This window comes from Amphiura filiformis, chromosome 5 (genome assembly GCF_039555335.1).
Source record: "Amphiura filiformis chromosome 5, Afil_fr2py, whole genome shotgun sequence".
Classification (NCBI taxonomy): domain Eukaryota; kingdom Metazoa; phylum Echinodermata; class Ophiuroidea; order Amphilepidida; family Amphiuridae; genus Amphiura; species Amphiura filiformis.
The window spans coordinates 40,911,761-40,927,679 of record NC_092632.1 but is presented as its reverse complement, the minus strand read 5'-3'; the positions used below and the strand labels follow the sequence as shown (position 1 = coordinate 40,927,679).

Below are 15,919 nucleotides of genomic sequence, written 5' to 3'. Positions count from 1 at the left end.
TGGAAATATCTTCCACAGAGGGAGTATGTTTTTCGAATGTAATTGGTTAGAGTTAATTATTTTGAAACCCATACTCCCCCTGTATTATTGCTTTACCTACATGTATATCTTCCACAACTGGAGTGAGTATTTCAAATGGAAGTTTCCCAATTGTCTATTCTATTGGAGACATATACTCGCTCTGTTAAAGAAATATGAAATCTCTTCATTTACTCTGTTAAAGACTTTAGCTAAATCTTCCACAGGGGTAATCTTCATAGTTACTATAGATCTCCAATGCTTACATTGCTAAGACAAGAAACACATTGATCAAAGCACCTACTTTTAAGTCCTTTTGGTTTATCACAATAATGCTATTTATAAGGGCTACTCCAGTTGAAATCCATACACCCGCTATGGAAGACATGACCTTAATCTTCCACTTGGGGGGGTGTGTAGATTTTCAATGGAGCCACCCATTCAGGTAACTCCATTAGAAGTTCACACTCCTGTGTGAAAGACTAAGGTCATGTCTTCCATAAGGGGGTGTAATATATTCTAACTGGTTTGCCCAAAGTTTGTGTTCCTTGTCTTTTAAAAGCTAAGTGACAATGATATATGCCTACTTCTTCAATTCATTCTAATAAAAGATTTGGTTGTTACGTTATTGTATATTTTCAGGGACAGGTTACAAGAATATGTGCCTCTCTGTATGTGCAAAGGTGGAAGTAGATGGCTTAAAAACAAACAAGGATTTTCCAACATTGAGTCAAGGATATTCCGGCAATGGGAAGACATATCAAAGAAAGTCAAAAGCAAAGCAGATTGCTATAGACTCTACTTACAGTTCTGTTGGAAACTTCCATTTTACGGGTAAGTTATGTGCGCAGGTGGACCTAATAATGGTCTCTAAGGCCAAAAAAAAAAGTTTGTCTCAAAGCTTGCGCGCGCATTTGTAAATTCGTGTGATTTGGAAAAAAAGAAATGCAGAATTTTTTTTTATTTCAAAATATTTTATTTTTTTTAGTTTTTCCGGAAAAATTCTGCGAAAATCTTGATTTTTTTCTCCAAATACCATGAAAAACGTCGGGAATAAAAAAAAAATTGCATTTCGCATTTGTTTTCAAACCACTCGTGAGCTTTGAGACAAACCATTATTTTTTTTGGGCCAGAATTGTCACCCAACTGTATTGTGATGGGGTGATGAGAAGTTGCTCAAATCATCATACACAGAGCTATAAGTTTAATACCATTTAAACAAAATTGTTTCACATACAGAGCTATAACTTTAATACCATGTTACACAATGATACTCTAAAGATTGGCATGTAATTCACCAAAATTAAAACTTTCAAGTGTCTTCTGCATAAAAATACCCTTTGGGGAAAATTAATTTAGCAATAAGTAAGTTTGAGGCTAAATCTAAGACCAGTATTGTATAGCTCTGTATGAGAAACATTTTTGTCTGTTTTCGAATAGATCAGTGTGTGATGTGACTGACGAAATGTTACATATTTTAAAGACTTGTTGTTCCGAAAGCACACTATTTTATAGTCTGTTCAATGTGTGTGGACTACCTTGTGAGCACTGAATGTGATCCATTTTAGTATCTCAATTATGGAGCAATATACATCAGTGTCTCATGTCAGCATGGAACCCGCTTTATATCATGTTGCGCTCAAATAAATTTCACTAAATGCTGCTAAAAGGATACTACAAGAATTGACAACATGCGCCTCACACAGTAATTAATTGTTTGACGTTATGTAATGAGCAAATCCCATTAAGTTAAATTGTAACTCAATTTCCTGTCTGCGTGTGCAATTATTGGAGAACAGGTAGGTGTAGTGATGCTGAAGGGGATTTCCACATTGCAAGTTCAGATCCAAATTGATCTGGATTTGATCATGCTCAAAATATTACTCAATTTTCTGTCAGCATGTGCAATTATTGGAGAACAGGTAGGTGCTGAAGAAATGGCCATAGGGAATATCCACACTGCAAGTTGATCTAGATTTGATCATGCTCAAGATGTGATACTGAAGAAATGGCCATAGGGACTATCCACATTGCAAGATTAGGTCCAAATTGATCTAGATTTGATTATGCTCAAGGTGTGGTGATGCGGAATAAGTGACCATAGGGACTATCCACATTGCAAGATTAGGTCCAAATTGATCTGGATTTGATCATGCTCAAGGTGTGATGCAGAAGAAATTACCATAGGGACTATCCACATTGCACGTTTAAGTCCAAATTGATCTGGATTTGATCATGTTCAAGGTGTGGTGATGATGAAGAAATGACCATAGGGACTATCCACATTGCACGTTTAGGTCCAAATTGATCTGGATTTGATCATGCTCAAGGTGTGGTGATGCTGAAGAAGTGACCATAGGGACTATCCACATTGCAAGTTTAGGTCCAAATTGATCTGGATTTGATCATGCTCAAGGTGTGGTGATGCTGAAGAAATGACCATAGGGACTATCCACATTGCAAGTTTAGGTCCAAATTGATCTGGATTTGATCATGCTCAAGGTTTGGTGATGCTGAAGAAGTGACCATAGGGACTGTTCACATTGCAAGTTTAGGTCCAAATTGATCTGGATTTGATCATGCTCAAGGTGTGGTGATGCTGAAGAAATGTCTATAGGGACTATCCACATTGCAAGTTTAGGTCTAAATTAATCTAGATTATAGTTCGTTTGGTTTATAAGTGGGAGAAAATATTTGGCTTTTGTTACTACGCGCAAAAAGTTCCAACTCGCATAAATTCACATATACAAGCGCCGGTCTTGCATTACGCAATGCACTACTAGTATAAGTGCTGTGCCCAACTGCATGCACACTATTCTTTATTTTTATACACAATGTTGTGAGTTTCATATTTTTTTGGTCAATTATAACCTGAACAAACTGTAGACTTGAAGTGAAATGTAAAATATTAGATATAGTGACCATGAGGACAAATCTGGATTTGAACAAACTTGAGATTTTTATTTAGGAAGAGTGCATTTCATATGCACATGTAGAGTAATTTAGTGATATACAGTAAACCAAAAAATTAAGGTACCAGTTATGTTCACCCCTTGCATATCCTAAACAAAGACAGATATGTCATAATTGGAACCAGCAGCCAATAGCTGCATCTTGTAGCTCGAATTTAAGACCTCGTTTGTTGAAATTGTTCAAGAAATAAAGATATGACGATCCAAAAACCCAAGGAAGATGCCAATGTAAAAGTTGCAGTTTGCTACATTGCGTGCCCTATTGATTTGCACACAATGCGTTCACGAACAAGAGAACCAGCGCCGTGCTTCCATTGATTAACACGTTAAAATTAGCGTTGTGCTTTCATTGATTAGAACACGAAAGTGCAACTTTTGATTTTGTTTCTATATTACGTTTTAGACCACCGTTTCTTTAATTTTCAACCAATTTCAACAAATGAGGTCTTAAATCAGAGCTAAAGAGTACAGGTATTAACTGCTTGTTTTAATTTTGACACATTTCTCTTTATATAGGATATACAGGGGTGAACACAACTGGTACCTTAATTTTTTGGCTTACTGTATATTGTGAATATCATATTACCAATAAAAATTTAAGCAATTTTTGACAAGTATACTCTGAAAACAAAGTTTAACAGACACATGCAAACATAATGCAGAGATGAACATCCCCTCTCGTCCTACCCAATTTAACATTTTCCTGCTTATACAAAAACAATGCCGCAAAATATGTAGGTGTGGATTTAATATGCCATAGAGTTAATTATCTGCATAACTCCTGGCAAATCCTGTTAACAGATATATTAGTTGAGGAAGTAATTGGGATTTCAAGAATTTTGACAGTTGCTCATATCTGTCTGATCTTCACACTCAAGGATTAACAAATATAATTGCAGTTTTGTGGAAAATCATATTATGTAAGAAACTTAATAAGTTACAAGCCTAGCTGTGAGCTATTTCTGGGATTGTCATTATTGGTTTAGTATCCTGAGACAGGAATAGAAAATAACTTTTTCACTTTTATCTATTTATTTTTAAATATTTGGCAAATGCCAGGCAAAATCCAATATTGACAAGCAGTAACTGACGGGACATCAAAATTACAAATTTTAGAGCAAGAAAAAAAAAGTTACAAAAACATGCTAATCACAGACGAAAGAATAAAAATAAATAAAAGAGGAAGAAAATATTTAGGAACATGAAGAAACAGACTTAATTAACCTAGTATTTAACTTAAGGAAAGTATATAGCATTTAAAATGTGTCATCTCTGCCAAAACAGTTGATCTGAACGGGAAAAGTTGTAAACCTTCATTGCTGGTGAATACAGGGCCGTAGCAAGCGGGGCGGCCGGGGATGCCATGGCAGCCCCACTTTTTGAGAAATTTGTTATGTTTTTCTTTGTATCTTTATTTTAATATGGGCATAGATTAGTAATTTGGCCGCCCCACATTTTTCGACCTTGCTACGGCCCTGGGTGAAAATAGCTGTAAATGAGATTGTGTGTGGGGTGGAGGGGTGTGTATGTGTGGGGAGGGGTGTTCACACCTGTAAGTGCCCCCAAATGAGGACATTAAAACAAGAATTTATTCACAGCCATGGACACAGCAAAATGTTGGCATCAGCCATCTCCTGATAAAGTGCAAGAGGCAGCGAATAGTGTATTATTGCTATTATAAAGGGTCACCTCATTTGGGGGTACAGGACATGCCATTGTGCGAAGTATGTCCATGATATTGCAAGTTACCTTCAAACCTCTTCTTGCTTTAGAATCATTGAAACTAATCATACCATTTTTCTGTTTTTCTTTTTCTGTGAACAGGTCTGTTTTATTTACGGGACAAATAGAGAGGAGTAATACAGGTATAGGATTATTAGACTGTCCTGATAGACCAGTACATATAGCAATCAACAGGGATGGGGTATTTGTAATGGACATCATTAAACAGGTGAGTACCATAGCATAGCAGTGTCATAGCTAGCCACCTGTCATTTTGGACAGGTAGTTTGCTCAAGAGGAGTAATACAGGTATAGGATTATTAGACTGCCCTGATAGACCAGTACATATAGCAATCAACAGGGATGGGGTATTTGTAATGGACATCATTAAACAGGTGAGTACCTTAGCATAGCAGTGTCTCAGCAAGCCACCTGTCATTTTGGACAGGTACTTTGCTCCTAGGACAGGTACAATTAAGGCCTTTGACACATGCTTAATGCCTTTGACACATGCTTAATGATAATTAAACTTTGCTCCTAGGACAGGTACAATTAAGGCCTTTGACACATGCTTAATGATAGCTAGACTAAAGATAAAGTTTATTTGGAAGTAGATGAGGTTCACAAAACAATGCATATTTGATCTCATTTAGTGTCCAGTAGACTGCGGGAGTTTGGCTTACACTTAATATTCAATTTAGGACAGGCCATTTTAGCCAAGCAACTACCAAAATAACATCAATTTATCACTTAAGATGTACAATGTACATTGGTTTGCTTCAAGTTGCAGTTGCCCGGCAAGCATGCCAACAATCAACCCTTGTACACATGCGTATACACTCTGCGCAATTAACTCTTCGTGATTAACTTGTGCGATTCCATACTGCGACCAGCGAAATATCATCGTATGTCACCAACTTAGGTGAACTTTACAAACTTTAGGTGAACCAAAGAGTAGTCAAATTAGGGAAAGAATGACATGAGATTGGATTGGATTTGGGTATGGTAATAAGATTCAAACAATAAAAAACATTGTGTAAATTAAATAGCTAGACACATTTATCACTTATCTAACCTAATCAAAACATTTCAGCTTAAAAATATTTCACTTAGTTTAAAATGAAAAACAGAAGGTTTCTTCTGGTACCAAAGTGAGGATTTGGTTTGCCAATTGGATCATCCTCTACTCAGTGGTGCACCAGGAATTTTGGGTTTTTACTGGGGGAAACTAGGGGGAAAAAGTTCTGACTGGGGGGCGTTCCCCTTGTAGCACCGCCACTGCCTCTACCTACAGTTAATACAAAATGTTAGGAAGAGATTTTGAATTCTGAGTATTCAATGATGTCATATTGTGTGTGTACTGTATGTATTCAATCTTTGTAATGTCTATCAACAGGAACTCTTACTAGGCCTTATGTATGATGAGTTATCATGGGAGTACACAGAACCAGAGAAGAACAGTGAGACTTGTCTATCGTGCCTGTGGTTACAATTTGATATGGACCAAGGAAGGAGGAAAATCAGCCATGTACTGCAGATTTTCTCCAAACAAGTAAGAATTGACCCTAATAAATTATCAGATTAGTTGAAATATTTTGAAAGTCCAGTATTGTTTGCCTGTGGTTATAGAATTAAGTATATAAGGCATCAGAATTTATGCTAGCATGTATCTCTCTTCTTTAAGAAAGAGATTCAGAATGAAGACTGAAATAACTAATTTTAAGAAACTTCCTGTGCACAATCTGTGCTCCCTTACTAGAGGAATACAGCCTTATTTCAACATAATACAACTAGAGGAATACAACTTATTTCAACCCTAACCCTAACCCTAATCCTAACCCTAATCCAAACCTTAAACTAACCCTAACCCTAATTTTGTGTATAATTACATGAAGGAGTAACCAAATCTTGCACGGACACGCCACCTGAGAGAATTTTAAAGCTGATCCTATGAGCTTGTTCTTGAATTGCTTGCCTCTTCTGTGGCCCGGGTTCTGTGGACTTATAGGTATTGTTCATGTTAGCAAGAAGCAAGTATACTGCGCCAATAAAGTATCCTTACACTTGGAAAAATAATCACAATTTCAAAACTGAACAATATTGGGGTAAATTTGTTTTTTAATAGATGCACTATCTAATTCTGCACATTATGACACCACATTGAATCCAATGTGTCCTCAAGAAGTAAAGTTACAAGCAATTGAATAGACGAAGGTCCAGTTTTAAAAGTGACAAACTGGCCTATACAAGGAACAAAAAGATTACAACAAGCGAAACAAAGAGACAACACAGTTTCTTCAATGAAGCATTATTTAAAGCAGTTTTTATTTCAGTTTTTACTTCTCTGTACTTTCATAACTTTCATTTTATTTGTCAGTTCTTATGTTTCAGTTTTCTTTTGCTCCTTTTGTTTTAAATTAAAGCCAAACGCATAAATTAGCCATTCACCACTCTCAAACCAGATGTCCAGTCTGTGGAGTTTTGAATAGGCCAGTTTGTCACTTTTAAACTGGACCTCCGTCTAATCAAATGCTTGTAACTTTGCTTCTTGAAGTCACATTGGATTCAATGTGATGTCATAATGTGCAGGATTAGATAGTGCATCCATTAAAAAAACAAATTTACCCCAATATTGTTCAGTTTGGAAATTGTGATTATTTTTCCAAGGCGCAGTATAGTTGTTCACAGTGCTATCTTAAATCAGTTAAATATCATCAGCCAACTAACTATTTAAATCATATTTTATCATATTTGCAGTCTGTTATGATGAATGCAATGATAGAAGCCTGTGTAGATGAACTCAACAAGCAAGATATACAACTAATACACCATGAGAGGACTGTCATGGATGGATTATTAAGGTAAGCTTATGCTTAGAAATCAAAATCAAATGATTCCCATACACACACTAATATTTAATACTTTGATATTAGTATTGAGGTGTTGCAAACTCATTTCATGAGCATGATATTGATTCAAAATTTCACTTTATTAAACTTTTTTCAAATTACCCAAGTTGATAATGTAGAAATGAATGCAAGGCTAAGGGTCTGTCCTTATTATCATCAAGAAATTTTGTTTTAACACTGCCCTTCATCTTCGATTTGTTACCATGCTACCCTATTGGAGTAGCAGTGGAGATAACACACCATCAACATCTAATGATGACCAGGATATGGTGGATCCCAGTGTTAATCCATTGAGGTATATACAATTCACTAAAGAAGTTGATGTTATGTGGTGTCTAGCATAAAATGTTGTACTCGTAGTTATTTTTAGTGTGGTCATTCAGAACTTTTATTGTTACTGTCCAAAAAGAGTGAGATAAAAAAATATTATAATCACAGAAAAAATGTTGGTATAAATATTCATGACATAGAAATCCTTACTGCTACTCAGCTTATTAAATGAAAAAATATTGGCACAAATTTAAATTTTCCATTCCTTTCCTTTCCTCACTAATTTGCCATTCCTTTCCTCACTAGTTGACTGGATGCTTTTTAGTTTAAAAGCATCCAAGATTATGCTTGTATGTTTTAAAACAGCACCAGACTCAGCAATGAAAAACGAATTGACAATTTATACAATCCTGTTTTTAAATACTCCAAAAAATGTATCAACATTGTTTCCTTGATTGCAGTCTTCACTGTATAGCTGTGTTGATATTGACTTCAAGCTTTGCCACATGGCCTCAATGTAAATGAATGAAATGGTTCTTGTCCCATGGTACAACATTCGGTTCTGACTTGGCTGGTATGAGCTTGAGGTCAGTGTTAACCAAAATGATCTGAATGACCACAATGATAATATTTCTGTAGCATTATCTGTGTAGAAAACATACTTTTCTTGCATGGAGGGTACTGTTTCATTTTGCATATTAGTTAGACCCCTATGTTGCTATGGTATTATTTGTTGATATACCTAGGGCATGTGTATTTAAGACTGTGATTTTATTTGCATGTTAGTATATATTGATATGATATGAATAAGTTATTGGGTCTGTACATTTAAGATTTTGTTTTATTTTGCATGTTAATGTTTATATCAAGGGACCGTGCAGTTAGTAGGTGCTTTGCATTGGTGGGAAAACCAAAGAGGAGGTAAAGATGAGGTGGTAAAAGAAATGGAAATTAACAAATTCCTAACCCATGCACAATCACCATTTTAAGCACAAGAAAATAGAGAAATGTTTTCTTTGAATAGTCTGTAAGGAATAAGTTTAAAGTGTTAATATCAGAAATATTTTTACAGCACTTGGTAATTTTTGACCAGTGGCATATTAGGCACAATTTCCTAAGGGGTTCAGTTGTGGAGTTATCTTGCTGATGAGCCATAGAGGATGACTTTACAGGTCAACCATGTGCAAAAATATGCAATTTTATATTATTTTGATCCATGATGAAGGTTCAGTTTTGTCTTCAAACCTAAAAGAAGATGTACATTGTGGTGCGTGGTCTATTGTGATGCAATACATTGAGCTATTTCAATGATGCACACATGTTAGCAATGATGTTTAAAGAGAACTGGAATATTGCACTCACAGTTCACAAGCACATATGGGTCAGAGTGGACAAGTTATTTTATGACCCTCACAGAAAAGTACCAAATGTACTAAGATTATTTTCAAAGTTACTCGCACAATTTATGTAAAATACACCTAACATGTTATGATTAAAGAGTTTAAAACCTAACATGTTACTGTTAACATTGTTCGTTTTATGCAAATCCAAGAAAAATGGAGATGTTAAACTCACATTTTTAGTGATGTTTCACCACTACACTAGTGGTTTCATCAGACTGGCAACTCATCATGCTTTCTATAGCGGTTTCTGTGGACTATAAAAGGAAGCAGTCAGATGTGATGAGTTGCCAGTCTGATGAAACCACAAGTGTAGTAGTGAAACGTCACTAAAAATGTGAGTTTAACATCTTCATTTTTCTTGGATTTGCATAAAACGAACAATGTTAACAGTTAAATCTAACAATCCAAATGAACTTGTTCAAAGACCTAACAGGTTAGTTTTTATTAATACGAAAGTCTGTTAAACTGCACAGAATGGTTTGGTCTGTATCAGTATAGCCTCTCTTCAGCATCTCTTTAGTAACTGCACCACCACAGCACTACTGTATCAGTGGTAAATTTCACAATCTGAACTCTATTCACAAAAATAAAACCCTTGCAAAAATACAGTTTAATGATGAAGCATTGACAGCTATGTGATTTGATAATCAAGTTTTAGTAATGTATATCTGATATTTTTCACAACTTTTTTCAAACTTTACAAGGTTTAAATCAGCACATCACACTTACCTTCAGTATCATTCTAAAATATCACAATCTTTTGTTTCTATATACCGTTATAAATTGTGTAGTAATTTGTGTAGTTGTATAGGATCTGACCCAACCATGCCAAAGGTGGCGTTTGTGAAATTGTGAGATACAGACAAAAATAGGGAGCAAATAAAATGAAATAACTTTGCAACCAAATATGGTAGTAATGTGGATTTCAGCAGTAGCGAGTTGATGATGATAACTAAGTTCTCACAATTGCCTACTTTGTCTTGGCTGGATGAAATCTTTACAAAGAGTAATGATAGTGATGTGTGTATTTGCTGTCTTGGTGTTTTCTATATAATGTCTTCTCTTATTAATGAATAGATTATTGTAGACCAAATGGTTGCACATTTTCACATACTAGGGGTAAAAAATGGGAGAATGACAGCAAGAAAATAGGAATTCATAAGATGGAGTATTTATTTGACGTGAAGCATCTTTGGCATATTTTTATTCTTATTTGGGAGGATTGAGTACTCATCAAACACAAGAGCCTGGCACCGTAGTGTATTTAGCAGGGGAAATATGTTAACACCAAAACAATAAGACAAAGTACCAAGCATATCCTTCTATACATTATACTGTCTTTTATAACACAAACTGCTGTTTAATAGCACAAAATAGATTTCAAGGTACTGATGATTTTGTTGTTGATGGGGTTACACTGTATTTGGTTACACTTAATTTATACCTATCAACTATCAATCCTGGGTACTATATCAACTTTGAGATGTTGTAAACCTAATGATAAGAGTCAGTTATGTATCAATCATCATTCTTAATAATTGTGTATATTTTTGTCTTGTTTGTTTGCAGAGTTGCAAGAGAAGCAGCAGCACCAGGTCAGTAATGTCCATATATTTTTTTTAGGGAAACCCAAAAATGTTGACAGTGTCCTATAATGGAAACTAGTCTTTGTTACAGGGGTAAAATTCTTGATTACATTTGTGAAAAAAGGTAATTTTCAACATTTCAGGATTATGGTTCTGGCAGGGAGTGAGGGGTCATTTGAGGGAGGGATCAGTACACGATAACTGGGTTTTTTTAAAGGACATCATTGATCTTTCGGGTTGTTCCCTTATTCTAATCTGGGGGAATCATTCTGTGCAGGGCGTATAAATCAAACTTGCATGATCGGAACTGGTTCTAAAGCAAGCCTCTAACATCTATTGTATCTGTCCCACAATTCAAGTGCAATGATGGGGATAGAACAGGGGACCTCTTGCATGAGAACCAGAGACTTCTTCCACTCTCTAATTCTACTATCTCCATTTATGCATTGCCTGTGTCAGAGGCTTTATTTAAGAACTTGCAAAGATATTTAGAAAATACGATCTTATCTAAAAAGTAATACTTTAGTGGTCCTGAAATAATATGATATCAGTACAATATACATTCATTATCCAGTATTCATATCTAAAATGAGATCAACCATGCATTTGTTTCACACCTGTATATTATTATTTAAATGTTATATCTATATTTTCACACAGCCATGTCCGAGTCACTACCAGTCAAAGAACCAAAGACGTGCATTAGTAATCAAGTAGATAGACTGTGCCTAGCAACCTTCTCAGAAGAAGGTAAGTTTGCTTCCTGGGCTATTCCATTTAAAATCCTCACTACCCCTGGGGAAGATTTAGCTAAAGTCTTCCACAGGGGGAGTATGAGTATTGAATAGAATAGACAATTTGGGTTACTTCCATTTGAAATACTCACTCCAGGTATGGAAGATATAGGTAAAGCCATTATACAGAGTGTGTATGAGTTTAAAAATGATTAATCCTGACCAATTACATTTGAATAACATACTCCCCCTGTAGAAGATATTTCCCAAATCTTCCACAGGGGTGGTGTGGATTTCAACTAGAATAGCCAATTTAACTGCAGTGTACGGACTCTTTCATGCAGTAAAAAGTGAAATGTTTCAAACATTTTACTTACAGTCTCATTTGAAGTGGTTCATCCTCCTGAGCATTTTGACTCCTTTTTTTAATGAAAATTGATTAAAAAACAATTACAAAGTAAGGGGTATTTACCCCCCCCCCCCCCTTTTCCACATTTACAATCATTCTAAGCAAGTATTAGTCTTTTAAATGACCCCATGTATTTATTTACTTGGTCTAGAGATCTGGCAGTTCATTTAGACATTTCTTTACTAGATTCCAATTTTTAATGGGGATTTTAGATCAAATTTACGATATGAGTCCCTCCCCCTAATCTGCCTTCCACATCCACCCTTGGCACGTTTCATTTCAAACATCATAAAAATATAATTTAAAATTATTTTAAAACAGGATATTACATGAATAATATAGAATAAATTAGCCTCAATTTAAGACCTAAGTGAAGGAATACTCAAGAGACAGTGTTTTAAAATCCATGCTGCACATCAAAATGTAACAAAATCACCTTTTTGGGTACCCTAGTATATAATGCAGGACCATTCTCAAATGCTTTTTGATACCAAAATCTGCATTTGGATGGGTGGGGGGATGAGGGTATGGGTCGGGTCACACACCTAAGACTGAATCCTATAACTGAATACTTCATTGTAGGTTCTTAAAATATACCTTAAGTATCATTGAATGTTTTGTATTCATATTTTGTGTAACCGTGTACCTTCTTTATTTCTGCAGGAACTCTTATCAAGACAAAAGCAAAGAGACCTTTTTCATTTGCTGGAATATTCGGCAAGTGATAGCGGACAATGAAATCAAAGAACCTTGCTATGGACTGATAATGTAATGGGAAATACAACAATATCACCTATTTGGAGTGAAGAAATGACATGAACATTGCACTTGCCATACTGTTACATGAAGTGAATCAAATTTCAAGCTTCTACCAACCCTACCATATCAGGTACCCAGCATCGACTCTTATGTGCATTAACTGACCGGTTCAGCTTGTACCAATGCATTGAGGTTTAGCAACTGCAAGAATCCAGATTCCTGAAGCTGTATTACTTGGTTTAGAAATGGTTGTGTACTGGAAGATTTTGGAAGGAAGTTCATTTGGCTTCCTCAAGTTGATGATGTCAAAGCTGTGGCACAATTGATGGTACAGAAGTGATGGATGACAAACATAATGTCAACTAAGAAGTTATAGTCCTTCGTACTTGATCATGTTTGAATTCAGTATTGCTATTTTTCAAAATTAGAATTAAAATGGGTGTTTTTGCAGTAAACAATTACGAATTTATGCATTTTTTTACTAGCCATGCAATCTGCATTTGCATTACGTAAATTCTTCAATTCTTCAATACATAAGCTGACTAAAGACTTTGTTTCATTCCACATTTTGACTGATAATAAAAATTGGGAAACTAACAAGAAAGTTACTGCATTTGAAAAAATGTGATGGAAAACTCATCAAGTGCAAAGGGCTTCACAATGATCTGTGTAATTAAGAATGTTATGTGATATCAGTTATTGACACAGCTGTATGTATCCCATCATGCTGTGTTGTATGCATGTACATTCATTCGCCAGCATTTTGACATTGCTTACAAAGCCAATATTTTTACATTGCTAAATTTCAACATTGACTCGCAGAGAGTAAAAATAAAATACTTTAGTTGCCCTACCCAATCTTTGCATTATGACCAATAAGTGTCAAAGGGCAAACAAATTGGACATTGTTCCAGGTAGACTAAATTTCCACATTGACCCAATCAGAAACTGGGTTAAGGGATGGGGTATGAACGTTTGGACAGTATTTATTGTGGGACATTAGAGCACATCAGACATATCGAATTGCATTCTGAATACGAAGAATGTCCTTCTGATATCAAATAATTTTGATTTTTGAAATTTGCAATGTAATACACATTTTATGGCAAATGAATAAAAATTGATATTTTTGATATTTAACAGTACTCGAGTAAACTTTATAAATCTGATGATTTATACTTAAAGTGTATGTAGGTGGGATGAAAAGCCGACGATCAATTAAAAATTTTGACCTTTTGTATTGAAGATATGGATTTTTTCCCAAAAACAAACAAAAAAAATAGGTCTTTTTGGGAAAAAATCCATATCTTCAATATAAAAGGTCCAAATTTTCAATTGATCGTCGGCTTTTCCTCCCAGCTACATACACTTTAAGAATATATCATTAGATTTATAAAATTTATTTTGAGGACTGTTATATATCAAAAATTTGAAAAATATCAAATTTTAATCATTTGTCATAAAATTTGTATTATATCGTGAATTTCAAAAATGAAAAATTATTTGATATCAGAAAGACATGCTTCGTATTCAGAATGCAATTTGATACGTCTGAGGTGCTCTCATGTCCCACAAAAAATACTGTCGCAACGCCATAAACGCTCATTCTAGATCCCTTAAGGCAATTGTATTAGAAATAAGCACATTCACAACTTGTATGCCAGAAGCAGCATCGTTTGTATGTAATAAACATATATTTGTGATATCATCAAGCAAAATGCATAATCTGATGAGCAAATTCAATGGTCGCAGCACTTAATTTGCTTCTTCAAGTTTAACTAGCTGCAATATGCTGAAAATCGCTAAATCAATTTTAGTTCTTTTTATTTTGCTTGATTATGTCACATTTACCAAAGAGAATTTGAATCGGATGATATGAGTACACTTACAGTAGAAATTTCAATTGAATGAACACAGGTTTCAACAGCTGTATGCGATCGATATCTCGCATTTCAAACTACAACACCAACGCATGACCTTGGATACAATAATTAAAATACTAACCAATCATGAGTGAGTTAGCATGGTTAGATTAACTTTCATGTTACAGACGCACAGTCACATACACTGGCATACATTGCACAGTGTACACAAAAAATCGTCACGCTATGTCAGGCTGTGTTCCCCGGTACCCCAGGTCAACATAAAAAGTGGTAACCATGTGTGTTCTAAATTTCGCGGAAAAGGGGTATTTTGTTGACTGAAATCGCGGACCGCGAAATCGCGAAAAAAGGGGGTATTCTGAGCATTGTCTCCGCGAAATTTTAAAAAAAAGGGGTATTTCACAGGTTCGCTCGATCGATGTCTTCAGCCCGAGTCTTCAGCCTCCATCCTCTGGCATTTCATTGATTCCGCCCTCAATCGTCACAGCGAGAGCGTCAGAAGGCAGCTTTTTTACTATTGGCACGGCGGTTTCCCGATATAGTTGTCTAGTGGGTGTTGCACGCATATGCTCCCGCACGCTTTGAAGAGAGCTGAATGAGCGACGCTGCCGTATACACTTTTCCATGTGGTGAATTGAAAACATTGCGGGAAACATTGGCAGTGATTGGAGCGAATTCTACGACCGACCGAGTGATATTTTTCCTTGGTTTTTAATTCTGTTCAATTCTGATGCATGTAAGTTTTATTTTGTATCGTTGTTTCTCTTCCCTGTTGCACTTGAAGTTTGGCGTGCGCCGGTTCGTTCGTGAAGTAAATAAATCAAAGTAAGCTTTTGACATGTGTCAAACTAACAAAGCTGCCGAATTTGGAACCTATCATGCAATCCGTGAGTTTTTTTCGAAAATTTCAAGCTCAGTTTTAAAGAAACACTCCACCCACGACACTCGATCACAAAACTTCGAGGGATTGTTCCTCTTTGGTTCATTTTCAATTAAAATCAGTATACAGGCATTGTAATTACCCCAGTTAATAACACAGGATCATCTGGGAGTACAACAGACACAAAGTAATGTTCATACTTGCACATTTTGTACTTAATATATTAAAATATTTGGAGTCATTGAAAAGGGGTGTCTGGAAATCTTCTCATTGAAAACCTTGAAAAAGGGGTATTTTTTACCCTGATTTTGTCAGTGATTTGGCAAAAAAGGGGGTAAAATCAATGAAAAATCAGTGAAAAGGGGGGTTTTGAA

The 15,919-nt window shown here is 35.5% G+C and overlaps 1 protein-coding gene across 1 annotated transcript in view; it reads left to right on the top strand.

Annotated features, from left to right (window-relative positions):
- The window catches only part of LOC140153126 (putative FERM domain-containing protein FRMD8P1), a 59,805-nt gene extending 46,980 nt beyond the window's left edge, over positions 1 to 12,825 (top strand). Inside the window, exons 7-14 of the mRNA XM_072175767.1 lie at positions 661 to 852; positions 4,815 to 4,941; positions 6,109 to 6,264; positions 7,470 to 7,573; positions 7,845 to 7,916; positions 10,864 to 10,889; positions 11,541 to 11,630; positions 12,687 to 12,825. Of these exons, the coding sequence (XP_072031868.1) occupies positions 661 to 852; positions 4,815 to 4,941; positions 6,109 to 6,264; positions 7,470 to 7,573; positions 7,845 to 7,916; positions 10,864 to 10,889; positions 11,541 to 11,630; positions 12,687 to 12,748 (829 nt within the window). The 3' untranslated portion in view covers positions 12,749 to 12,825. The remainder of the gene's footprint in view (positions 1 to 660; positions 853 to 4,814; positions 4,942 to 6,108; positions 6,265 to 7,469; positions 7,574 to 7,844; positions 7,917 to 10,863; positions 10,890 to 11,540; positions 11,631 to 12,686) is intronic.
- The last annotated feature ends 3,094 nt before the right edge of the window (positions 12,826 to 15,919 follow it).